The 24,431-nt window shown below is 41.8% G+C and overlaps 1 protein-coding gene across 2 annotated transcripts in view; it reads left to right on the forward strand.

The window, feature by feature from the left end:
- LAMA3 (laminin subunit alpha 3) overlaps positions 1–24,431 on the forward strand; it is a 133,298-nt gene that overhangs the window by 10,684 nt on the left and 98,183 nt on the right. Inside the window, exons 3-14 of one of the 2 annotated variants that reach the window (XM_035125886.3) lie at positions 5,273–5,390; positions 6,543–6,661; positions 9,013–9,183; positions 11,863–11,960; positions 12,570–12,685; positions 13,779–13,897; positions 16,711–16,801; positions 18,085–18,216; positions 21,438–21,497; positions 22,744–22,782; positions 22,903–23,043; positions 23,687–23,821. In XM_035125886.3, coding sequence (XP_034981777.3) covers positions 5,273–5,390; positions 6,543–6,661; positions 9,013–9,183; positions 11,863–11,960; positions 12,570–12,685; positions 13,779–13,897; positions 16,711–16,801; positions 18,085–18,216; positions 21,438–21,497; positions 22,744–22,782; positions 22,903–23,043; positions 23,687–23,821 — 1,339 coding nt within the window. The remainder of the gene's footprint in view (positions 1–5,272; positions 5,391–6,542; positions 6,662–9,012; positions 9,184–11,862; positions 11,961–12,569; positions 12,686–13,778; positions 13,898–16,710; positions 16,802–18,084; positions 18,217–21,437; positions 21,498–22,743; positions 22,783–22,902; positions 23,044–23,686; positions 23,822–24,431) is intronic. The other variant, XM_088676289.1, reaches the window with a different exon arrangement.

Below are 24,431 nucleotides of genomic sequence, written 5' to 3' on the forward strand. Positions count from 1 at the left end.
CTGTTCCCCAGTCCTCTCCTGCAAATCTCCCTCTCTCTTACTTAGCATTTGAGGCAAACATGGGGTTTGACATGCCATCTTAGCTTCACAATGTTACAGTCCACCCTAAGAACATTGTTCTTAATGAATGAAATTGCTGCAGCGAAGACATTGCAGCTGCTTTCTTGGGCGATTCAGGTCTCTGCTTGTCTCCAGATCAAGGAAACGTTTTTTCCTGACTTAGTTTTCCTTTTCTCAGATCTGTATCTTACATGAACTGTGTGGACCTGGGGCATCTTGAAAATGGCTACCTTACCTCCTTTACTGTCGCAATAGTATAAACTGCATGTTGATTATCACAGATCTATGGGTTTTTCCTAAATGTTGAAATATGTGGGGTACATTCAATACCTTACAGAGATTCCTTTCTTGAACAGCAGTTCAAAGCCTTCCCATTTGGGAGGGAGGCCTCCCCCCCCCCCGTTTCATGTTAGCCTAGTATGTATTACATATGGACTAGCCAGGAGCTCACAAGTGGGACATGATCATTTTTAGGATAGCTATTGGCCTCCTATTTTGCTTTTATTGGATTGCAAAGATAACGTAAGTGCTGCTTAGCAGACAGACACAGACATGCAAATGACCTTTAACTAAAAACCCTTAAGCAAATGGTACACTGCTTCAAAGACCATAATGAATCTGTTGCAAGATCCATTGATAACATTACTCATTGCTTGGCAAACCTCATAGGTTTCCTTTTTACATTAGCTCTGCTTTTATTTAATAGATAATGAGTATTCTTTGTAGTTGTGGCACTTTTCCCGCAACCACAACATATGGTTTATCAAACCATATATTTGAAATTTTAACTGGTAGTGGTTGGTTGGTTGGTTGTGTCCCCCTCATGCGATGGATCAGTCAGTTTCAAGCAGTGAATGCAAGAAGTAGGATATGTGGAGATTTATGAGCAAATATAGGGGTTGCCATACGTCCGCAATTTTCCAGACATATCTGGAATATTGCAGTCAGAAGCAGTGTATGGGGAGAAATTGGGGAAAATAAAAAACTTCATTTTTTCTTTGCGATTTTGCCAAAAAAGCTCAAAAACTTTGCCATAATGTTTGTGTCCGGATTTTCACTTTTAGAAATATGACAACGCTAGCTTATAAGCGGCACATGGCTAAAAGTAAATGAATCCATTTAGAAAATGTCCCCCGCAGCCAGGAATACAGTATAGTTTCCTCTTTTACTTAGCCATGATGAGACCCATGACTGTGGATCTATGGTTACCAAGCAGTCAGCCACCCACCCAACTGTTGACCAGAGCCAAATACAGTGGTACCTCGGTTTAAGTACTCACAATTGGTTCCGGAAGTCTGTACTTAACCTGAAGCGTACATAACCTGAAGTGAACTTTCCCATTGAAAGTAATGGAAAGTGGATTAATCGGTTCCAGATGGGTCCACGGAGTACTTAAACTGAAAGTACTCAAACCGAAGCGAACTTTCCCATTGAAAGTAATGGAAAGTGGATTAATCCATTCTAGATGGGTCCGCGGAGTACTCAACCTGAAGCGTACTTAATCCGAAGTATGAGTGTAATTGGTTCCGGAAGTCCGTACTTAACCTGAAGCGTACTTAACCTAAAGCGAATTTTCCCATTGAAAGTAATGGAAAGTGGATTAATCTGTTCCAGACGGGTCTGCGGAGTACTTAAACTGAAAGTACTCAAACCGAAGCGTCCTTAAACCGAGGTATATCTGTATGTGTCTTTAGACCATATCCTAGGACCTTCTATATAGTTTGACTTGTATTTGTGCCACCACCACTTTTTATGCCACTGAAAAACCTTTTAAAAGCATTTAGCTGTATATGGTAAATTGTGGCTGGGCTTGTGTGTGTTGATTTCTGCTTGTTTGTTTGCATTTTTATTTTTTAAAAATAAAAAATAAGATTTTATTAAAGCTTTTTTCATAATATGATTAGATTAAAGAAAATAGTCTAAATAAAAACAAACACAGACAGAAAGAAAATAAAATGAGTCCTCTCTGAAAGGTAGCTCAACCCTTGTCTCACATAGAAAGCACCATCCCAGCTCTCACCTGGGAGCTTTCCTTTATTTCACAGAAAACTTTTAAATAATGAAATGGCCTTGTGACGTGGCCCAGAATCTAAAAACTTTAAAGTGGCTTGATAGGTTAAGCATGTGTGGTTTAAGATTAATTTGAACATTTCATTTTGAATAACTGCATACCAGATGTCAGCAGCTTTATTCTTTCCTGAAAGATTAATGTGTCAACTTCTTTTAATAGAAATGGCTGTATATACAACCAGGAAAGTCAAATGTTGTTAATCTGTTTGTCTTTATGTACTATACATAAGGACAATGCCTATTTGTTTAATATGACTGTTTCGTTATGGCTGATTTTCTAAATAAAGGGATCAAAACTATCATCATGTGTAGCACAATTTAAGCATGTTTATTCAGAAATAGCTTCAAGTGAATTCAGTGAGACTCTCTACTAGTATGCTAAAGATATATTCTATATTTCAAGGCAAACAGGGAGACCATCTAGCTTTTTAATGGAGATAAAGGAGATTTCAACAACACTGAAAGGTATATAAGAAAATTGCTGTGTTTGGACTTGAGATTGGCTTAATAAATAAGCCAATTATAAACAGACCTCATATGCCAGCATCCACCCTCTTTGCTTCTTCCTTCACTCAACCTAGCAAACAAGGCAGGAAGTCTACACTTGGCTACATCCAAACCAAGGAACTCTGATTAATGTCAACAATAAACCATGGTTTCATATACTGGCTTTTTTGGCACCATCAACCATAGTTTCCTGATTTGGAAGCAATAATTTACTATGGACTTTCTTGTTTGATCACCCACAGGGAATATCAAAAAATGCTGCATGTAGAAGAATATGACTTGCTCATAACTTAATTTATTAAACTGAAATATGATGGTCCAAATATGGCTAATGCTTACAGTATGCTCCTTCTCCATTCTCTATGTTCAGGTAATCAAATTAAGATAATATTTTCAGATATTGCGTCTCTGTGGCACATGAATACTAACCACAGTATCAAAAGTCCTTTGGATGAACCTCAACTGGAACAAAAAAATACGAAGCCACAATCGTCTGAGTGCCACAGGCAATGCTTACAAACATCTTTCTATTAGAGAGCAGTATGAATTTAATAATAACAATGACTCATTGTACATAATTCATAAGTAAGTTGGTTAAAAATTCTTAAGGTAGTCTGTACTTGGATCGATTGAATCCATGATATAACCAAAATAATTTGCAGAAAGATACATATTTCCCAACTGCCTATCTTATGAGGAAGATAGAGAACACATGCATTTCTGTGTGGTATAATCAGGCAATACTAATGCCAATTGTGTGATGACCATATTTGTAAAGCTCTCTGAAGAGTTATTTAACTTCACTTCCATTCCTTAACTGTCATGCTTACAACAATCCTGTAAGGTACACCAGTATTTCCTCCATTTTTAGATGCAACAACTGAGGTGGAAGGACAGTATGGCTTGCCTAGGGCGTTTAGTGAGATTCTAACCAGAAGCTCTCTTATTCATAGCTCAGTTTTTTGGCTACTATGCTAGATATGTATATATTTCATGAACAGTATTGTTGCACTCTACCTCAATCTCTGAGCTGTGTGAGATTCCAGGGGTCCCAGGCACTGACCCTGGGTTTGTGTTACTTTCGGAATGAGGTACAGCAGAGACTGTTGTGTCTTTATGATATATGGCTTACTTGCACACACACACATATATATATTCACATACAACCTGAGCCTATGATGGAGGGGTTCATAGCATTAACACTCCAAGAGGGCCTTGCTCCCCCCCATATCCGCAGCCTTGGATTCAAACAGAAGTCAAACAACGCTTTGACCCTCCGGCTTCTCAGCCGGTTGCTTTTCTATTTCTAGCTTCTATAGCTCATATCACTCTCAATTCTGGCCTTTTGTCTTTCTAACTACCAGCCAGATGAAGGGGGGGGGGCACCCATTAGCCCTCCAGTGCTAAGCCACTTCCTTTATTCCCATAATGGTCCATTACCTAGGCCAGGGTGGCCCAATTTTTCATACCAAATGGGCCACAAGAGTACTTTGACACAGAACCAACAGGCCACACACACTCACACTGCCTTGTTGCATATGATTATTGGGGGGGGAGCAAGGCCAAAATCTGACATGCCCCCAGGTCTTGGGCTGCCTTCCTAAAGCCAGCTAAGTGAGGCCTAGGTCCTCCCACCCCTCATATAACTAGGCAGTGTGTGGCCCATGGGGTTCCATGCCAAAGTACTCTTGTGGCCCACTTGGTATGAAAAGTTGGGCCACCCTGAACTACAAATTGCTCTTAGTAGCTGTGAGAATGAATGTTCTGTCTGTCATTCACTTTTATTATCTCTCTTTGAACTGTACTATGTCCCGTTGCTAACAATTGCTTTGTTGGCGCTTTGCCAGAATACAGCTCTATTCATTTGGGAAGTAGGTACCAAGAAACATCAGTGCTCAAAGGCCTGGGACAGGCCTACTGACTCCTCTTCATCAAGTGTAGGCTTCAACTTTGTTAATTACTATATTCTCTTTGATGTTAAATAAACTAATAGGCCAAGCCTCCACACACTGTTCCAAGTAAAATACCACTAATATGAACACTGACAGAAGAGTTAGGAAGACTGAACCCTATGGCTATAATGTAAAAATTGCTTACTCTAGATCCGCTCCAGTGAAGTTGCATTCATTGTGGTTCTGGCACCATAGTTATACTTTGTCTTCATGATTAAATTGTGGTAGTTATCATTTTTTGGTGCTTCATGGCAATGGAATTTCCCTTACCCTTAAATTTGTCAGTCACTATGTTGCCCAGGGCAACCCAAAGTAACTTACAGTTAATTAATTACCTCTGCTGTTTAAAGTGTGTTTGAAACATCTATTTAGTTGAGCACTGAACAACATTGGTCCAAAACAGTGTTGAACCCGCATCATCCCCAGCCAGCTTGATTAATGGTCAGAGATGATGGGAGTTGTAGTCCAACAACAGCTGGGGACCCGAGGTTAAAGAACACTGGTATAGAAGAGCAAACATGAGCATAGGCATTATATTGTTTGGTTACTAATATCAGACATTCCACTGGAGGCAGAACCTCACCAGCCCTATCGTTTTCTAGCAGAAATAACAGGATTACCTTTCTCTTTGTACAATTTAGTATATTTTAATAATGTTTCTCTACATGTTATTTTATTACCAGTTCTTTCACGTGGCCTATGTCCTCATCAAATTTGCAAATTCTCCTCGTCCAGATCTGTGGGTATTAGAAAGATCAACAGACTTCGGAAAAACTTACATGCCATGGCAATATTTTGCTTGTGAGTACCAGTTTATTAAAACTCTTATAAATTTTTATTTTGACAATAGCAACTATTTCCTGCTGGGCATTTAACTTCTAAGAATATGTGGTACCTGAAGGAATTCATGAACAAGTCTCTCTCCCCGCCCCCACCCACCCCCAAAACCTCTAGCTACCTCAATATCACTTGCTAATTCGTCAGGCTGCAGACTTCCCACTCTCATTTCCTTCACCAGTGAGTAAAGGAGAAGGAAATCTTTCACTTTCTTTTTTAATAAGCCCCAGCCCCCTGTTATGCCGAAGCTTTAGAAGCTGTGGTTAATCCTATTGAGCCAAACATGTACTTTATACATCAGTAGATTTTAGCAGGTGGACCCAGGTGGCGCTGTGGTTAAACCACAGAGTCTAGGGCTTGCTGATCAGAAGGTTGGCGGTTCGAATCCCTGTGACGGGGTGAGCTCCCGTTGCTTGGTCCCAGCTCCTGCCAACCTAGCAGTTCGAAAGCACGTCAAAAATGCAAGTAGATAAATAGGAACCGCTACAGCGGGAAGGTAAACGGCGTTTCCATGTGCTGCTCTGGTTTGCCAGAAGCGGCTTTGTCATGCTGGCCACATGACCTGGAAGCTATACGCTGGCTCCCTCGGCCAATAATGCGAGATGAGCGCGCAACCCCAGAGTCGGTCACGACTGGACCTAATGGTCAGGGGTCCCTTTACCTTTACCTTAGATTTTAGCAAGCATGCTGAATGCTATATAGGATGAGAGGGAAAGTTTGTAGTTTAATGCTCACTTAAGGCAAACTTAAAACCAGATTCTGTCAGTGCCTAATTCACATTGTGTCTCAAGGTTTAAAAACAACCAATGAGGTGGATTAGACACCCCAGTATTGGGAAAGAGGTGATATTTTCCTGCTAAATGGGGCATGCAAGACCTGCTCTTCCCTTGTCCCTTTCTCAGACTCACTGAAACACTCAGACTTAATGTGTCACAGGACTATCTGGCATAACTTTGTGAGAACGGTAAAGAGTCTTGGGAAGTCAAGGCGCAGGATCTGAGTTACCAGGATTCTCTCCACTTTAGATTCGGCGGTTTATGTTATTTTCTATGTAACTGGTGGAGTAATGTTCTGAAGGTCAGGAATTGCATACGGTGATTTATTTATTTTTGTTAGATTCTAAGCAAGGCTGTTGGGAACATTTTGGGAAGGAAGTGAATGCCCGTATTAGAAAAGATGATGATGTCATTTGCACTACAGAATATTCTCGGATTGTGCCTTTAGAAAATGGAGAGGTAAGTTCAGGGCAGTGGGGGACGATGATGGGACAGCAATAATAACACTTGGCATTTAGACAGAGTTTTGCATGAAGGTACTTCAAATGTACTTCAGTAATAGTACCATAACAAAACTATAAGGCAGACCAGTACTATTAAATGGGTTCTTAGTGATCGGTGGCCATTCTCTCTTCTGTCTGTAACCACCATTGAAACTCACTTCACTTGTCTACCTCCCTGTTCCACTCCAGCACTCTGATATAAGTTAGATTGGTGAATGGGTTGATCTGAAGATGAGCACTCTTGAATTACACTCCACTCTTCCAAGGACATATTGGACTTTCTCCAAGGACTTTCTCCCACCAGATATCCACCTCTTGGCCCACCACAAGTGCCACTACTGACAACTGCCCTAGTTACTGGTGCTTTTTCCTTTCCTTTCTGGCCACTCTGTTCTAAAAACTAGAAGTCATTTTGTAGTAGGCTATAACACTACAAACAGACACTTTGGTCTTGAATTAGCTAGCAATCATTCATACAGATAATCTCTTTCCCCCTATTGGTAGGACTTACTGTGCTTTCAGGCATGGATAAAGATTCCAGTTGGCTCCTAAAATAGTATAGTTCCAAGAACTGGGTTCTGAGTTAGTTGAGCTGATTATTATTCTACAATGAGCTCTTGTTAAAAAGGGCTTTGAAGAGTTTTCTTTAATCATTAGAAAAACCTGCTCTGGCTTATGGGGAAATTCCACAACTACATTTTCTATTTTCTTTCTGTCCTAAAGAGAGAGTAATTAAAAAGCTTATTTGCTGCCGGCAATCCCTTATGTCATGGATCCTTGTGCTACAACTAAAAATAATAATTCATTTTGGCCAAATCCTTCAATATTTACACATCTGTTAACTACATAACTGATTGTTAGGGATGTACGAATAACTAGTATTGATATTTGCAATAATTCTAAGTGCTTTAAAGTATATTAAATGTTCAACCATTTAATCTATCTGCCGGACATAAAGGTTTTTTCAGTTAGATAGTTAATATTGGAGATGGCTTCATATCACAAATGGGACAAGGTTATTTATCCTTTGTGAGAAGCTGTGACAGTTGGCTATCTTAATAGATTGAGAGCCTAGGCAATTGTTGCCTTTAGAATACAGTGGTACCTTGGTTCTCAAACTTAATCCGTTCCAGGAGTCTGTTCGACTCCCGAAACCATTTGAAAACCAAAGCGCACCTTCCGGTTAGCTGCAGGAGCTTCCTGCACTCAGTTGGAAGCTGCGTCGGACGTTCGGCTTCTGAAAAACGTTCGCAAATGGGAACACTTACTTCCAGGTTTGTGGCGTTCGGGAGTCGATTTGTTTGGGAGCCAAGCCCATTCGGGTACCAAGGTAACACTGTACTTAGTTTTTTATACAGTGATACCTCTGGTTATGAACTTAATTCGTTCCGGAGGTCCGTTCTTAACCTGAAACTGTTCTTAACCTGAGGTACCACTTTAGCTAATGGGGCTTCCCGCTGCCGCCGTGCTGCTGGCACGCGATTTCTGTTCTCATCCTAAGGTAAAGTTCTTAACCCGAGGTACTACTACAAGGTTAGCGGAGTCTGTAACCCAAGGTGTTTGTAACCTGAGGTACCACTGTACATGTGTAATTAATGGCTTAAGACCCATTTTTCTTTTATTTGCTGTTGTAAACTCTTATTGGAATATGATTGAAGGGTGGTGTAAAATACATTATTATTATGTTGCTCCACCGATTAAAGGCTCATTGATCCATTGGAGGCTTCTGTTAGATGAAAGGGAAGAGATGACTTTCATTGATTCTCCCTTCTCTCCACAGCCCTTGTCCCCAAATCTGTTAAAGAAGATTGGGTTGAGGGCTCATTTGAAGCATTATGGTTGATAGCTCAGGGTTGCAACATGCCACCAAATCATCATAAAAGCAGGATGGTGTTTTACTGCCCCCTCTCCGCCTTCTCATTCCAGGCCTGACTGTTAGTAAGCCCCACTGATTTCACTTCTGAGAGGATATGACTAGGCTTGTGCTGCAAGTTACTTGAGTGTTTCTACAATGAAGCCTATTGCAATTCCTTTCCCACTCCCCTAGTCTGTGGCTATATTATGTGGCCACCAATTGCCTATGTCCAGGTTTGCATTTAGCTATGCTTGTAGTGGGTCGCATTATACTAATTCTAACAACATTTCATTGGAATCTATTCACCTTTTGAAACAATGCCCACCCCCTTCAAATAATGTTTTCAATAATGGACCAGGGGGGCAGTTTGCTTATTCATGTCCTAGATATTTATAAGTTGCTTTCTATTAATTTGTACATGTTTTAAAACTGATCTCTCTCTCTCATATTAGATTGTGATATCCTTGGTAAACGGTCGTCCAGGAGCAAATAACTTCACCCATTCTCCTATACTTAGAGAATTTACTAAAGCAACAAATATCCGTTTACATTTCCTCAGAACCAATACCTTGCTTGGGCACTTGATATCTAAAGCTCAACGGGATCCTACAGTGACGCGCAGAGTGAGTAAATGTTATCTTTTGACAGGGAGGAATCATAGGATTGTAGAGTTGGAAGGGACCTCAAGGGTCACCTGGTCCAACCCCCTGCAATGCAGGAATCTCAATTAAAGCAACCATGACAGATGGTCATTCAAACTCTGCTTAAAAACAAGAATGACCAATGGACTAACTCTACATAAGGCACCTTCCTACTTATGTGGTGCCCTTTAGATGTTGCTGGATTGCAACTAGCATCATCCCTGGCCATGGCCATACTGGTTGGTACTGAAGGGAGTTATTATTCAGCAATATCGTACCCTGTTGGCTACCTTGGGTCTAAAGCCACACTTTACGCCAGCTGCATTCATATTTAAGGATTTCTGGAAAAAGTGAGATGCATATTGTAAATTTCTTCAGGAAATTTGGATCCAGGAAGATGCAGAAAAGTGGTCTAAGCGGACTATGATTTTATCACTATGACCTTCTATCAAGCAGGTAGTTTCACAGAGTTCTACTAGAATCTTTTATAGTTACCAGAGAAAAAGAGCGTGACTCCTAAATAAAGCCTGGTTTTGAATTACTCCAGATTCTCATGTGCTAGGACTGCTAGGAAAACATGGAGTAGGCTTTTAATCATTACACATATGTGAAGCAGAATTTGTAAGATAAAATAATTCCCCTGCAGATGCAACCTTTTGCCTTTCCTGGTCACTGAGGATAAGGTAGCAAACTTGATTTCTTTATTGGCCTTCTTCCTTCCACTGTACATCAGTACCGCTCAGGTAGGGTGGAGAATCTTCCTCTCTCTTTCTTAAATGTACACAGAAGTTATTATAACTATTGACTGAGTGAGTATGGCTTTATCTGCCATACAAGGGCTGGTGGCAGGGAGTGGTGCTCAGATAACATACTGTTAAGCTCTCTGGACACCATATGGATTAGTAGTGCTTGCAAATGACTAGAAGCCCAATCCTATGCATATTTATTCAGAAATAAATCCACTGTGTACTATAGGACTTACTTCCACATAAGCATATGCACAATTGCAGCCGTGCAGTGCAATCCTGTTAATGTCTACTCAGAAGTAAGAATCAACTGAGCACTGCAAGATAAGTAAGTTCCTACCATATATACTGCAGCCTTAATCTTAATCCCAATCCCTGCATTGTTATATTGGAACAGACATTCACTGAATAAGGCTAATGACTAAACAGTTCTGGAGAATGACTAACAATTTTGGGTTTCTGAGACAACTATACATTATTTTGGGCCCCTGGTCAGTGACATGAATAGTGAGTGGAAATTATCTTTTTTGTATTCCCACTGTACTTGATATTGCTGTAATGCTTACTCTGTGTCTTGGATTTCTGCTGTTTAAGTCAATAGATGGTTGACCAAATTGAAACCATGGAGCATGGGACTTAACATAATTCTGAGATCTTCGGCTTTGATCTGCATAGCTCTGTACCCTTTTGACATTATAGAGAAAGACTTGTTATTGCATAGGTGCTGTATGAAGCCTCAGAAACCACTGTATGGCTACGCATGGTGAAATATAAGTACTGTATGTGTTGCACCTTTTCCTAAGTGCTCAAAGAATTGTTGGTATCTGTCTGTCTGGAGAGACAATGGAGGGCACCTCGGGGGGGGGGGGGTTGAGGTCAAACCACTGCATTACCAAGCCCAAATTACAGGACTCCCCCTATTGGCTTCGTTGATGTGGTCCAAAGGAAAGCAGAGCAATATGGTACCAGCTTGGCTGCAAGAGTTGCTGGAAAGAGGCATACAAGGTGCCATCCAACCATCTTAGGGACTCCACTCCAGATTTGTGTAGAGTTTACTCATTTTCTTCTCCTGAAGATATCCTGCAAGGCAGAGGAGGTTTAGGACCAGCATTTTCCTAGAGGTGCTACCTTCCCAGGTTAATGAGCTCCACCAGCCCCTCACTTCCCTCTACAGCACATGTAGAAACCACCTTCTTGACTGTTGGACTCAGTATTGGTCTTATCCACTCAGTCTGCCAGAGCCTGTCTTCATATGCAGGGGAAGCCCCAAACTCACCAAGGGTTTGAGACCCTTCAGCTACCCTAATCTGGTTTAGTCATATGCTAATCTAATCATCCTTTAATCCCTTTAAAAAGATAAGAATGTAAAGATGAAGTGTTGAAACATAGTTGTTTGCCTAAAGACAGCCAATGGATTTGTGGGTAATCAGAAAGGTTTGAACCAGCTACTTCAACTCATGGCTGTATACTTCTATTACTGCATCTGCTTCTAGAGTACTGTTGCGCTAAGGTTTTGCTGGTGGGTTTCCTATGGAAGAACAGAGTGCTTGACGAGATGGGCCTTTGGTCTGATCAAGCAGGGCTCTCCCAATCCTCTTAGCTCTCCCTTAGCTCTTCAACCATGGTTATAACTTTCTGTTCTAGAGCTGCCCATTCTGTTTTTCAATTCCCTTTTTTATCTTCTGCCCCTCAGCCCATATCAATCAATAAATAACCAAAATATGTTTAAAATACAAATTTTAGCGGAGAAGTTTATCAAGGTCTGGAATTCATGGTAGGGGGAATTATTGGTGGTCATATATATATTTCACTAGCAAGTTTATAACATCTGGGGTCTAGAATTCATAATATTTGAGAGAACACCCTGAGGATAAGCTCCGCCAGCTACTTATCTGCAAATCTTGTTTCTGTTTAGTATTACTACAGCATAAAAGACATCAGTGTCGGTGGACAGTGTGTTTGTAATGGACATGCAGATATCTGTGATGCCGAAAGGGACATAAATTCATACAGGTAAGGATACAACAGTACGACCAAAACCATTGTGCTTTCAAAATGGCTGCTTTGTAGCTGTATAATGATGGCATTGTTTTTCAGGTTTTTCTTCTATAACTTCAGAATTTATATAAGGCATCTTTAGCACTTTACTGTTTCTAAGGTAGAAATTAATCCCAGTGTCAGAAAATGGGTTATTAGGATATCCCAGTTCCCTCAGAGAGCTACGGTTCTCAGAGTTCCTTGAGAAGAGGGATTGAACCATTTTGGGAATGGCAACTCTCTTAACCCTTAACAAACTACATTCCCCAGGATTCTTTGGGAATGACTGTTAAAGTGTTGTAACAGTGCTTTAAATGTATGGTAATGCATTGTTTTTTTTGGTATTGTTTTACATTGTTAATCATCTTGAGATGTCTTCATATAAGGCAATTTGGAAATTTAATAATAATTATAATACTTCAACCCCATGGCTGTTATAAAGGATTCAAGTTTAATTTTGAAGAGACTACTGATGCATTCTGTGAGTTAGGTTTGGGCACACATCACGTTAGAGTGTGAAAAAAGAGAGAGAGAGAATCATTGAAAGGGGGGGATAAATCAAATGACAATTAATTATCTACCCAGGTACCAATGTAAATGTCAGCATAACACTTGTGGAGAAACCTGCAGTCATTGCTGCCCTGGATATAACCAGAAACAATGGCAACCTGCAACAACCAGCAGTACAAACGCTTGTGAACGTAAGTTTAGTGTCTGAATGTGATTATTTAGTGGGGAGGGAAAGGTGCTTTGAATATACATAATATAATTTCCCTCTGTATTATTGCCTCACATGCTGAAATAATTCAGTCTAGTCATTTAAAGAAGGGCCCTTTCAGGCCAAGTCAGATTATTATCTGTCTCCACCCCTGTGGACCAACTTTGACAGGTGGGCAAGATAGCCAACCTGTCAATCACCTTATGCCATTCTGACATCAAATGACTGGCAAGTAAATTGTCTCATCCACTTTCCCTTTCACAACACTTCCAAAGTGCTTGACAGCCAGCTGGCTGTTGGGTGCTTGGGAACCACATCACAAGCTAAGGACTGGCAAAGCTGCTTTCTGGATGCAAATTGGAACATGTTTTGCAACTGAGTTGAAGAGCCAAATTGGGAGCCCTCAACTGTGGACACGTGCCATGGATGTGGCATAGAACAAAAGACTGATGAAAATCAGTGTACAAACATTTCAGGCCAAGTGGCCTATATTGTGAAGCTTGAAAATGACAAACATTGCAAAAACTTTTGAAATAAACTAGGCATGTCAGACCAAACAGTACATGAGTAGTATGGAAGACAAATATCTTTTATGCAACAGATAGGCTGTGAATAAGTAAATAATATGACATCATCCTATATTGTTAAGAGCTCCAGTGCAACCATGCAGGTTTGTACCTCCAGGTCATGCTTGGATGCTGAAGCGATTGACTCCCTGCCCTTCTACCCATCTGCTCTGACTTGGAGCAATGTGAATCCCAGATATCGGGCAAAAAATTGTTTGAGATAGTCCTTGCTTCTTCAGAAGCAATTTTGGCCCCATTTGTGTGCTTGGAAAGTATTGCTAAGAAATACCCTGTGAATTTGCAGCTTTTTCAGTCTTACAATGGCCTCTGTATGTCCCCCCAGAATGACAATTCTCAGCCTGAACAGTGCTGGACTGAACAGACTGTGATGACCTTCCTGTTTCTGATGGAAAAAGTCATTGCATGATATATGGGAATCAGAGACGCTTTTTTTCTTTTCTGTGTTCCATTGCTCATTTGCCTTATAATGAAATCTATCGTCTCTCTCAGCCTGCAACTGCCATGGACATGCCATGGACTGCTATTATGATCCTGAAGTTGAGCGACGTAGAGAGAGCTTAAATCTTTATGAACAGTATCAAGGTGGAGGGGTCTGCATCAACTGTCAGGTAAAACTCCCCTTATTAAAGTGTTTATTTCATTCCTCTCTGTCTTGAAACCATGTAATACATTTTCTTAACACACCCATCACAATCTTTTCTAAAAATGTTCCAAAATAGGAGATAGCCCAAATCTCTGGACGCTTGATATGTAAACTTCAGTAATGAAAGATTGACAGTGCAATTCTAAACATGTTTCTACAGAAGTCCCACTGAGTTAATTGGGGCTGATTCCTTTTACCACGTAAATGAGTATGAGAAAGTCATATAAGGCTGCAATCCAATGTCCACTCATCTGGGAACAAGCCTCCTTGAATTGAGTGGGACTTCCGTCTGTGTGTGTGTGTGTGTGTGTGTGAGAGAGAGAGAGAGAGAGAGAGAGATTGTGTTGTGAACTTTATTTTTTAAGCTTCTGAATAGGCACAGCCAACAGCAATTTAAATCATGGGAACAAGACTTTTGAGATGACCAAGATGAAGTACCTTGTACTTGGTACACCACTTAAAGGAAAAGTGTTGTACCAAGTATAGGATACTTCATCTTATTCATCCCAAAACCTCGGATTGAAACAATACATGCTTGAAATAATACATGCATATGTTTTTTAAAGAGATGTGAGTAATGAAGGTGAAATGACGCAAGAGAGATATTTTGAGACATTTCTCCAGACTAATTGCAGGATGACTTTTGCCATTTACCGTAAATCAAATACTTTGGACACTGTTTATCAGTGGAAAAACACATCGAATCAGTGCTGGTCATCCCTCATCCACATGTTTAGGGTGCTGATTGGAGGATCATCACAGGCAGCATGGCTACTCGGTTGCTAATGAAGTCTTGGTGATCTCTAGGATCACCAAGCCTGCGTTGGGAAACTACAAATGTATCCCATGTATCTCATCAGTCAATGCAGTCATACTAGTTCTGATCACTTAAAGAGGGGGGGGGGGAAGCAGGCCATTGCTTGGGTAACTGAAGAAGTGAAGCCATGTTCAAAACTGGGTGGGCAGTGGAGAATTGATGCAGAACCCATTCTTCCCTAGCAACTGCTTCAGAGGACAGCTAGCCTTCCACTTGAGACCTGGGGTCATAGGAAACATCCAGTGCAACCACCATGCTAAAACTGAAAGCAGTATTTGTTTTACATGTAGCTGGATGTAAATCAAAGAAAAAATATTTTGTACGGGAAAGAGGGAAACTCTTTGTTTCCAATTTGACATTTCTGTGTCGTTTCCTCTTTGAACTTTTGCCCATGAAAGAATATGTTAGCTAAGCATCTTTTCTGAACATCATCAAAGCGAGGAAAATGATTGGTATCTTAAAAAAACCCAAAACGCTGTCTGTTGCAACTGATGTTGATTGTCCATAATTTGATTTTGTGGAAATTAAGCTGCATGAAATTGCTTAGCCATGAAATCTAATTATAATTTTTCCATCCTAAAAGAGGCATAGGTACTGGGCTTACCCTTTTGCAATTTGTATCATAGAAACACAATTATAAAGTTTTGCATAAATTACCAGCTGAAGAAAACTGGGGCATGGTGTACAGAATCTGCTTTTTGTGTGTGTGCAAAATAATGATATTATGTATGAGTTACTGTTACACAGATGCCATCCCTTGCCGTAGATCTTTCATGATCACAAAGTTTTAAATAACTCTGCTATCCAAATAAGTTGGTGTTACATTTTCCATTTTTAAAAAACACATTTCATCCAGTTGCATTTGAAATGAACTCTCTCTCTGTGTGTTGCAACATATGCAAATCAGATAACTTTGTTAATGGCGTGCCCTTCTGATGTAAATTAAAGAAAGGAGAGCCAGAGTGAATGTTCTCTTATACAGTGGTACCTTGGTCTACGAACAGCCCTGTTAACGAACTATTCGGTGAACGAACTCCGCAAAACCAGAAGTAGGTGTGCCAGTTAGTGAACTTTGCCTCGGAAGACGAACGGTGGAAGGGTACTGACGGCGGGAGGCCTCAGGAGGGAAAGCGTGCCTCGTTTTAAGAATGCTTTGGTTTAAGAACAGACTTCTGGAACAAATTAAGTTAGTAAACCAAGGTACCACTGTATTTTTTAAAAAGTCATTTACTGGTCAAGGCAGCCATTTCATATATTCAAGTCAGTCTTTCATATAAGATTGCATTAATTTCACTAGATGTTGATCATATAGGGCATTTGTCAATACAGTGGTACCTCGGAAGTTGAACGGAATCTGTTCTGGAAGTCTGTTTGACTTCCAAAACGTTTGGGAACCAAGCCGCGGCTTCCAATTGGCTGCAGGAAGCTCCTGCAGCCAATTGGACACAGCGGAAGTAGCGTCAGATGTTCGGGTTCCAAAGAACGTTCAAAAACTGGAATGATCACTTCCAGTTTTCGATCGTTTGGGAGCCAAAACATTCGACTTCTGGGGCGTTTGAAAACCAAGGTACGACTGTACATGCCAGGGTTGAGCCACAGAAGCTGTCAAGTTGGAGGGATGAGTCCAAGAGAAGGGGGTTAACTTGGGAGTTAGACTAGGAGTTTGAGTCGGGAAGTCAAACCAGGGAATAAGCCAAGAGACAGCTTGAGTGGCCTAGCTACTTCAGGGTCATCACATATGGTAACTGTACCCAGAGCTGTGGGTTCTAACTCCTTAGCTTCTGACAACATGCAAAAGAACCCCCCCCCCCAAAGAAACCCAGAATGCTCTGCATTTCTACCACATTAACCTTCTTCCTTGGCACATAGTAAAATATTTTAAAACATCCGCATCCAGTTCTGTCCTTGCTTAGCTGTTCTTTTTTGTGTGTCACCTTTCCCCCTTATTTTATCCTGCATAGCACAACACAGCCGGTGTAAACTGTGAGAAATGCTTGAAGGGCTTCTACCGTCCTTATGGTGTTCCAGTGACAGCAACGCATGGATGTATACGTACGTACTTTCCCTCTTGTTTTTTTCCTACTAATTTCCACCCAGGGGCAGTGCGTTCCAACTGCCCTAGAGTTTCACAGATTCTAAGCATAGTTCAGAAGTTCAGTTTGCAAGAACAGCTTCTCCCTGCCATGCAAACCTTAAAGGTACAGGAACCATATACCACTGTATGTGCTTGAGAAATGCCCAGATAGGTTTTGCCCATGCCATGTTATTGTATTTTTGATGTGAGACTAAAAGAGGCAATGCTGATGCACCAGCTGTGGCTGCTCCTGGCATGTTTGCCATGCTCAAAGAACGTCCCAGTCAAACTTTCTGAAATACGTTGTACGTGGAGTAGCCCCTGAAACCCTCTGAGAAACTTCACTTGGCTCCGAATACTGCAGTTAGGAAATTTGTCAATATATGTCAGGGTTGAGACATAGGAACTGTTGAGTTGGAGGCTGCTGAACGGAATACATCTCTTCAGTTACTGTATTAAGTATTTTTAAGCCATTTTATGGGACAACCCGCTGCTGTTCCTTCCTTAGGGCAATTCAAAGGGCTGGTGCACTTATTTTTAAGGCCCTTGGGACCTGGGTACAGGAAGGACTGCCTACCCTTACATGAACTCAGCCATATGCTCAGATAGTCTTCGGGGCTCCTTCTTTGGGTTTTCCCATCTTTGGGGGTCAGGGGGGTGTCAGACCAGAGAGACAAGCTTTCTCAGGAAGGCCCACCAGGCACCAAATCGCTTACCCTTTTTGGCACCGAGCAAATATATTTTTATTTAGTCAGGCCCCTTAAAATACTGCTCAGATTGGCTTTAACTCTGGTGCTATTTCTTTGCCATTTTAACCATCTCTTTAGTCGTGCTTTACTTCAATTTTTAAAAACATTTTGCTGTAAGTTGCAACAGAAGCAGTAACATTGAAGGTGGGGCATAACTTTCTAAATAAATAAAAGCAATAATAATGCTTAGAAACTGGGACCCAGGATGTTAATTGGGATACTAGAAAGCAATTTGACAGGCAGGCAGCCTCTTCACTGTCCCCTACATGAGCCTAAGAGGGACATATATCAAGAAAAATCAACCTAAGCTGTTGTTGACAGGTAAGCATCATACTGTGTTGATTGAAGAGGTAAAGTTCTCAAAGCACTTTAAAGATGGAAAGGATTATTGCAACAGTGCTATCTATACCAGGAAGCAAGTCCAAGTGCAGTGGACATTCCTGTAATTTTAATAGGTAGTAAATAAATTCAAGCTGAAGAAAGATTTGGGACTGATATTGTTTTATATACAGCCTGCAGCTGTAACTCAGAACATTCTGATGGCTGTGAGGAAGGATCTGGTCGCTGTTACTGCAAGTTGAATTACCAGGGTGAGACCTGTGACCGGTGCGCTGAAGGATACCATAGCTTCCCCTTCTGCTATGGTGAGTATCCATATATCAACATACAGCTCTGCATTTTTGTCCTATCTCATTAAATATCCCCCCTACACATGCATATGTTCCAATCACATCCCCCCCAAAGTCACCAGTAAGTAAAAGTTATACTGCAAAAAAGAAGAAGACAGAAAATAAATATTCTGTTTTTTGCAATGTAGCATGGATGGAAGCAGCCTTCATAAATGTGAGATAAAGCTGAATTCTACTAACAAAATATGTGGTTATATATCTCTGTGACTGGTTGGCTCATGGGTTGGGAAGCAGACATCTGCAACTTCTATTTTTAAACATGTTTTCTCTGGCTGAGTGTTTCTGCCCCTCCCCAACCCTGTTTTCTTTGTTTCCATTCCAATACTCCATAATATTCCAGTTGTGTTTCAGGCTACCGTTACTTATAGAACACAGCCATTAGAAAATATTGAGATGATAATGATGATGATGTGCGATTAACCCCAAGGTCACAGGGCAGCGTACAACAATTTAAAACACAACATTAAAAACAGTTGAAAACAACTTGCAATCAGAAAAAAGGATGGGTCCTAAAAATATACATCTTAGTCTGGTGTCAAAGTCCATGGTATATTGAATTCTCTTTCAAGATGTCTACATACCTAAACATCTTAACTTCCAAGTCCCGGACTGCAGAATCCGGGACCGGCAGCCGTGTGACACCGGAAGTTGTGTCGATGTAACTTCCGGTGTCGCTTTGCCCTTCTATGGGCACCAAAAATGGCCGCCGCTGGCTTTGAAAGTTGCTTGTACGCATGTCAGGAAGTGCGTCGATGCAACTTCTGGTGTCGCTCCGCCCATCTATGGGCAGCAAAAATGGCCATCGCCGACACTGGAAGTCGCGTCTATGCACTTCCGGACATGCGTAGATGCGACTTTTGAAGCCGGCGGCGGCCATGTTTGGTGCCCATAGAAGGGCAAATAGGAAAGAAAAAAATGGCCGCCGGCAGGAGAAAATAACGGAGAAAAACGGGAGACGAAGTGATACGGGGGACCACCGGGAAAAGGTAAGTAAAATCGGGGTTTTCCCGGAGAAAGCAGGGCACTTGGCAGCTATGCTAAACATGGCGGGGGGAGGGCAGTTTGCAAAAAAATGCAGAAAATAGTTAGAGGAAAGGAAGCAGGTGACCACTGAATCATTCCAAAGGTCTACCAGCACATGGGAAATCCCTTGAATATTTTTTAAATCCATCATTTCACTCAGTACTCTGTAACAGAGGAAGGTGAGGAGGAGGGACGAAGGACAGGGTGGATTGGGGTGAAATAAAGAGTGGAGAAGAAGAGAACTGGGTGAAGAAGAGCAAGGGGTTGGTGGAAATAGAAGGTGAGCCAGGGAGAGATGTGGGCAAAAGAGGGTGTCATGAGTCCCTTAGGGGTGTCATGGAGGGAGTGGTCAGACCTGGAGGAAGAGTTGGAGGGGCTTGAAGAATGGGCACTAGAAGACCTGAGGGAGGGTCCTCGTGGTCATCATTAATTCTGGGGCACAAAATGTGTCTGAATTTCAAGGAGGGACACAGCATCTTGGGGGACACTGGGGAGGGCCCAAGTAGATGGATGGAGGAGCCTTCCACTCTTCTCCCCCAATAGATGTCTAGTCCTGTTTAGGAACCACCTTTGGTGGTTCCTCCTGTTACTCAAGACTCCACCCCCTTCTTTTCCACCCCTCTTGAAAGGGTATCCTGTTTATCCTGTTACTCCAAGCCCAGAAGACCTTTCAGCTGGTCATATAGCTGGCAAGTGATGCCATGTTAGCTGCCTCTGTCACCTTGGAACAAGGCCAGCGCACCTCAAGTAGTGCCTACTTGCTTGCCAAGTCTCAGGACTCCAGCTGCTGCTTGCCACTAAAGGCATGTTGCTTGTTGCATCAATGCCTTAGCCCTATATTTAACCTCCCATGTACCTGCAGATTCCTGTGACCTGTAATACACCTCATGCATTGATCTAATCTGAAAACGAAAGCCTTTGGCAGAACCAGAGTTGTGAGCTCAAGTTCTTCTTCGGATGGGGAGGGCCAGGACAGAGTGCTGATCTGAGCAAGGGTAGGGGATGTAAGACAGAGGAATGTTTTTGCGTGAGGGAAGGGGAAGAAGAAGATTTGGGTAAGGGAGAACATAAGGCCAAGGGAGGTACTGGAGGGTGGGGAGAAGAGAGGTAATGATGATGTGTCAGGAGGGGGATTTGGGAGGAGGAAGAATGACAAAGAATGTTGACAAGTGAGGAGCCCGAGTTAGTCAAAAGAAAAAGGGAAGGTAAGAAGCAAAAGATTTTGTTTTCATCCATTGCCCCACCTTCCTAATCCCAACAAGTCTATGCAGCTCCATGCATGTAATATCTGGGAAGGGCTATAGCTCAATGACAGAGTTATCTGCTTTACATGCATAAGGTCCCAGGTTCAGTTGTTGGCATCTTCAGATAGGACTGGGAATGTCTCCTATCTGTCACCCTGGAGAGAGACTGGAGAGTGTAGACAATTGTGAGCTATGAACAAGTGGTCTGGTTCTGAGCCAGCCAGCTTCCTACTTTACATTAGAGGAAGGGGTGAGACACAGTGAGATGCTCTCTGCCAGCCAGGCTGCACCAACTCACATCCCCCGCCCCTCATGTCTTCCGGAATTGTCTCAAGTAATTGTCATGTTTCATTTTATTTTTATTGTATTAAATTTGAATACTGCCCTTTACCCAAAAGTCACAGGGTGGTTCACAGCACAAAATTCATAATAAGGGCAAGGACAAAACAAACCCATAACCATCACCCCAAACACATTTAAAAGGTCGTAGAATGTTAATCAGCCAAAGGCCTGGTTGAAGAGGGAAGTTTTTCCCTGGCACCTAAAGATGCACAATGAAGGTGTCAGCTGAATGTCCCTGGGGAGAGCATTCCACAAATGGGGAGCCACTGCAGAAAAGGCCCACTCTCATGTTGCCATCCTCCAGACCTCTTCTGGAAGAGGCCCACAAAGAAGGGCTTTATGATGATCACAGGGTCTGGGTCAGTTCATATGGGGACAGGTGGTCCTTGAGATAATGCGATCCTGAGCCATTGTATCATATTTATGAAATCGTAAGTAATTGTTTTAAACTGTGAAGCACATTGAGTGCTTTGGGTAGAAAAGCGATGTATAAATGTACCATAGTAAGTAAGTAAAATGTACTAGGTATTTTCTGAAAGTCGTCTTCTTTTCCTCCCCTCTTGAAAGGGAATCCTGTTTATCCTGTTACTCCAAGCCCAGAAGACCCTTCAGCTGGTCATATAGCTGGCAAGTGATCTTTTTCTGTTGTGTTTGCATTTTTATAATTTAATGACCCTGTATCCATCATAGGCACAATCCCGATAAATATGGTTAATCTGAGGGTGGGTTTACTCAAGTACATGTAGCACATGAGTTTTTCTTTCTGAGGCTAGTTTGTATGTGGGTGTTCAGAAATGGTTAGTATGAATGTGCTTCATTTTTGGATTAAAATCTGTGCCTTCCTCCTTTGGTTGGTGTCCTTTTTCTCTCTTACTGCCATCTCACTTTTCTCCTTTCTCTTTCCTTCATTCTTCTTTTCCACACCGCACACTGCCCAGAGAGGGACTGATTGCTCTGTCCATCCTCTGGCAGCTTGCTTTACTTCTGTGCTGGGATGAGAGAAAGAGGCTCCAACGCCTCAATCTTATGCATACTTACTCAGGAGTATAATCCCAAGTAAGTATGGACAGGATTGAGGCCTTGAGGTCAGTGGGGCCTTGTCACTTAAACCCAGTGGGGCTTACTTTGAGTAGAAATTCATGTGTTAAAAGGATTCCTCCAAAGAATCCTAGTTGACGGTTGTTAGAGGATCCCACAGAGAGCTACAATTCCCAGGACCCTTAACAAACTCCAGTCCCCAGATTTCATTGGAGAAAACCATGGCTGTCAAAATTGTATAAGAGTGCTTTAAATGTATGGTGTGGACATGACCATAGGCAGACAGTGCATCACAATGATTCACTTCATTCTCCATTGAGGGAAGGAACCCATGTTTTGCATGCAGAAAGTCCCAGGTTCAATCCCTGGCATTTCCATTAAAAAAAAGAGAGTCAGATAGCAGGGTGATGTGAAAGATCTCTGCCTGATATGCTGGAGAGCCACTACCAATCAGAATAAACAACACTGTGCATAGCTTCTAACATTTTAACAACACCAACATTTGGAACTGTACGTGCTTGTTTTAAAAGCTTAATAAATACTACTTTTTAAAAAAGAAAAGAAGGATAGGTTTAATACGTGTGTGTATGTCCGCCTGCAAAGGAAGTTGACTTCTTCTGGTCAGGAATTCATCCATCACAAGACCTGTCTGTTTCTTAGCATTGAAAATCTTTTACTTAGAGCTTCCTTGGCCTCAGTTCCTGCAGCTGGATTTCAGCAAGGCAGGGCTTATCCTTTAATAATGTTCTTTAGCAACTAATAGATTTGCTACATTTGAGGGTTTCCTTTGCTTGTTCTGTTAATTCCATGGCGTCATTCTGTCTTTCTGCATTAGGAGGCTGCAAGCCAGGATTTTTTGGGCCACGTTGTCAACGTAAGTTCTACGATTCTGCTGGTGGATGCCAAAATCAAATGCAATGCAATTTTAATTCCTGCCCCCCCATCCAAATACATTTGAATTTAAAGACTATTAACTTTTTAAAAATGTCCCTAGCTTGCCAGTGCCATGGCTCAGGTGCATCAGGTGACAGTGAATGTGACAGACGAACAGGACAGTGCCGATGCCGTGAAGGATTTCAGGGAATTGCCTGTGATAGCTGTGCTGTAGGCTATTTCCATTACCCTTTCTGTCAAAGTAAGTAATCGGTTTTGGCTCATTTTTATACTGTATTTGTGTTGTTGAAACAAAATTAAAAAATTCATTCCAGTAGCACCTTAGAGACCAACTAAGTTTGTCATTGGTATGAGCTTTTGCGTGCATGCACACTTCTTCAGATACCAGATATTCAGATGTGTTTTTGTTGTGTTTTTGTTAGCCACCTTGGGAACTTATTAGATCACAGATAGGGAACCTGTGGTCCCCCAGATGTTGCCCACAATCTCTGATCCTTGGCCATGCTGCCTGGGGCTGATGAGAGCTGGAGTCTAACAACCTCAGGAAGGCCACATGTTCCATATCTGTCTTTAAAAATTCAAACAATGAAGAAATAATAAACATCACTTTCAACAGGCTTGGGGAAGGAGCATGTTGACCTAGTTACTGAATTTGTGAGTGTTCAGTGCAGTTCAAGTTAATAGGATCTCCACAGTGGCATAAATAATTTGCTTTCTTTAGAATCAGCTTTTTTATGACCTGCATGCCAGACTGTGAACTAGCAAATGGTGGGACGGGGGATAGTTTCCACTACAATCCTGGAGGTATTTTAGCTTCTGACATGTGTGAAGTGTGTTGCTTCTATCAGAAGCACTTCTGAAAGTGCCCTCTCTTCCCCTGGCAGTGTGTGAGTGCAATTCAGCTGGCACCCTCCCTGAAATATGTGACTTCCTTGGAAGATGCCTTTGCCGTGTTGGCGTAGATGGCTTTCAGTGCAACGCCTGCCAGCCTGGATACTATTCTTTCCCCTTCTGTCAAGGTAAAAGAAACAAATAAATAAATCTAAACGCATTGATCTGGTCAGGGGGACATCAAACTTGAAAATGCATACAGTCATGTGTTCCTTTTGGATTGCTGATTTAAATTTGTTGAAAGAGATGAAGGCTGTCCCAGTGTTCTATAAAATGACATATTGGCTGGGGGGGGGGAAGAGATGGGAAAACCCTCTAGGCTGCATCCTTATGTTTTTGAGAATTGGGAGGGAAGCAAATTGAGATATTAGAAACAGCCTTACACTGAGTAAAGCAGTGGGTCCTTTAGGCTACAATCCTATACACACCTGGAAGTAAGTCCCACTGAATTCAATGGGGCTTACTCAATGGGGGTTACTTTTGAATAGAGTTGTATAAGATTGCAGGGTTAGGTGCTATCCACTCTCATTGGCAGGTACTCTCCAGGGTTTCAGTCAAGACCCTGTCAGCTAAGATACTTTAACTAAAGATGCTAAGAGGAGCATCTGGAACTGCAAAGCATGTGTTGTGCCACTGTAGTGTAAAGTGTAAGGTAAAGGACCCCTTGATGGTTAAGTCCAGTCAAAGGCGACCATGGGGTTGCAGCACTCATCTCACTCTCAGGCCGAGGGAGCCAAT

This window comes from Zootoca vivipara, chromosome 8 (assembly GCF_965207765.1).
Source record: "Zootoca vivipara chromosome 8, rZooViv2.hap1.1, whole genome shotgun sequence".
NCBI classification, from domain to species: Eukaryota; Metazoa; Chordata; class Lepidosauria; order Squamata; family Lacertidae; genus Zootoca; species Zootoca vivipara.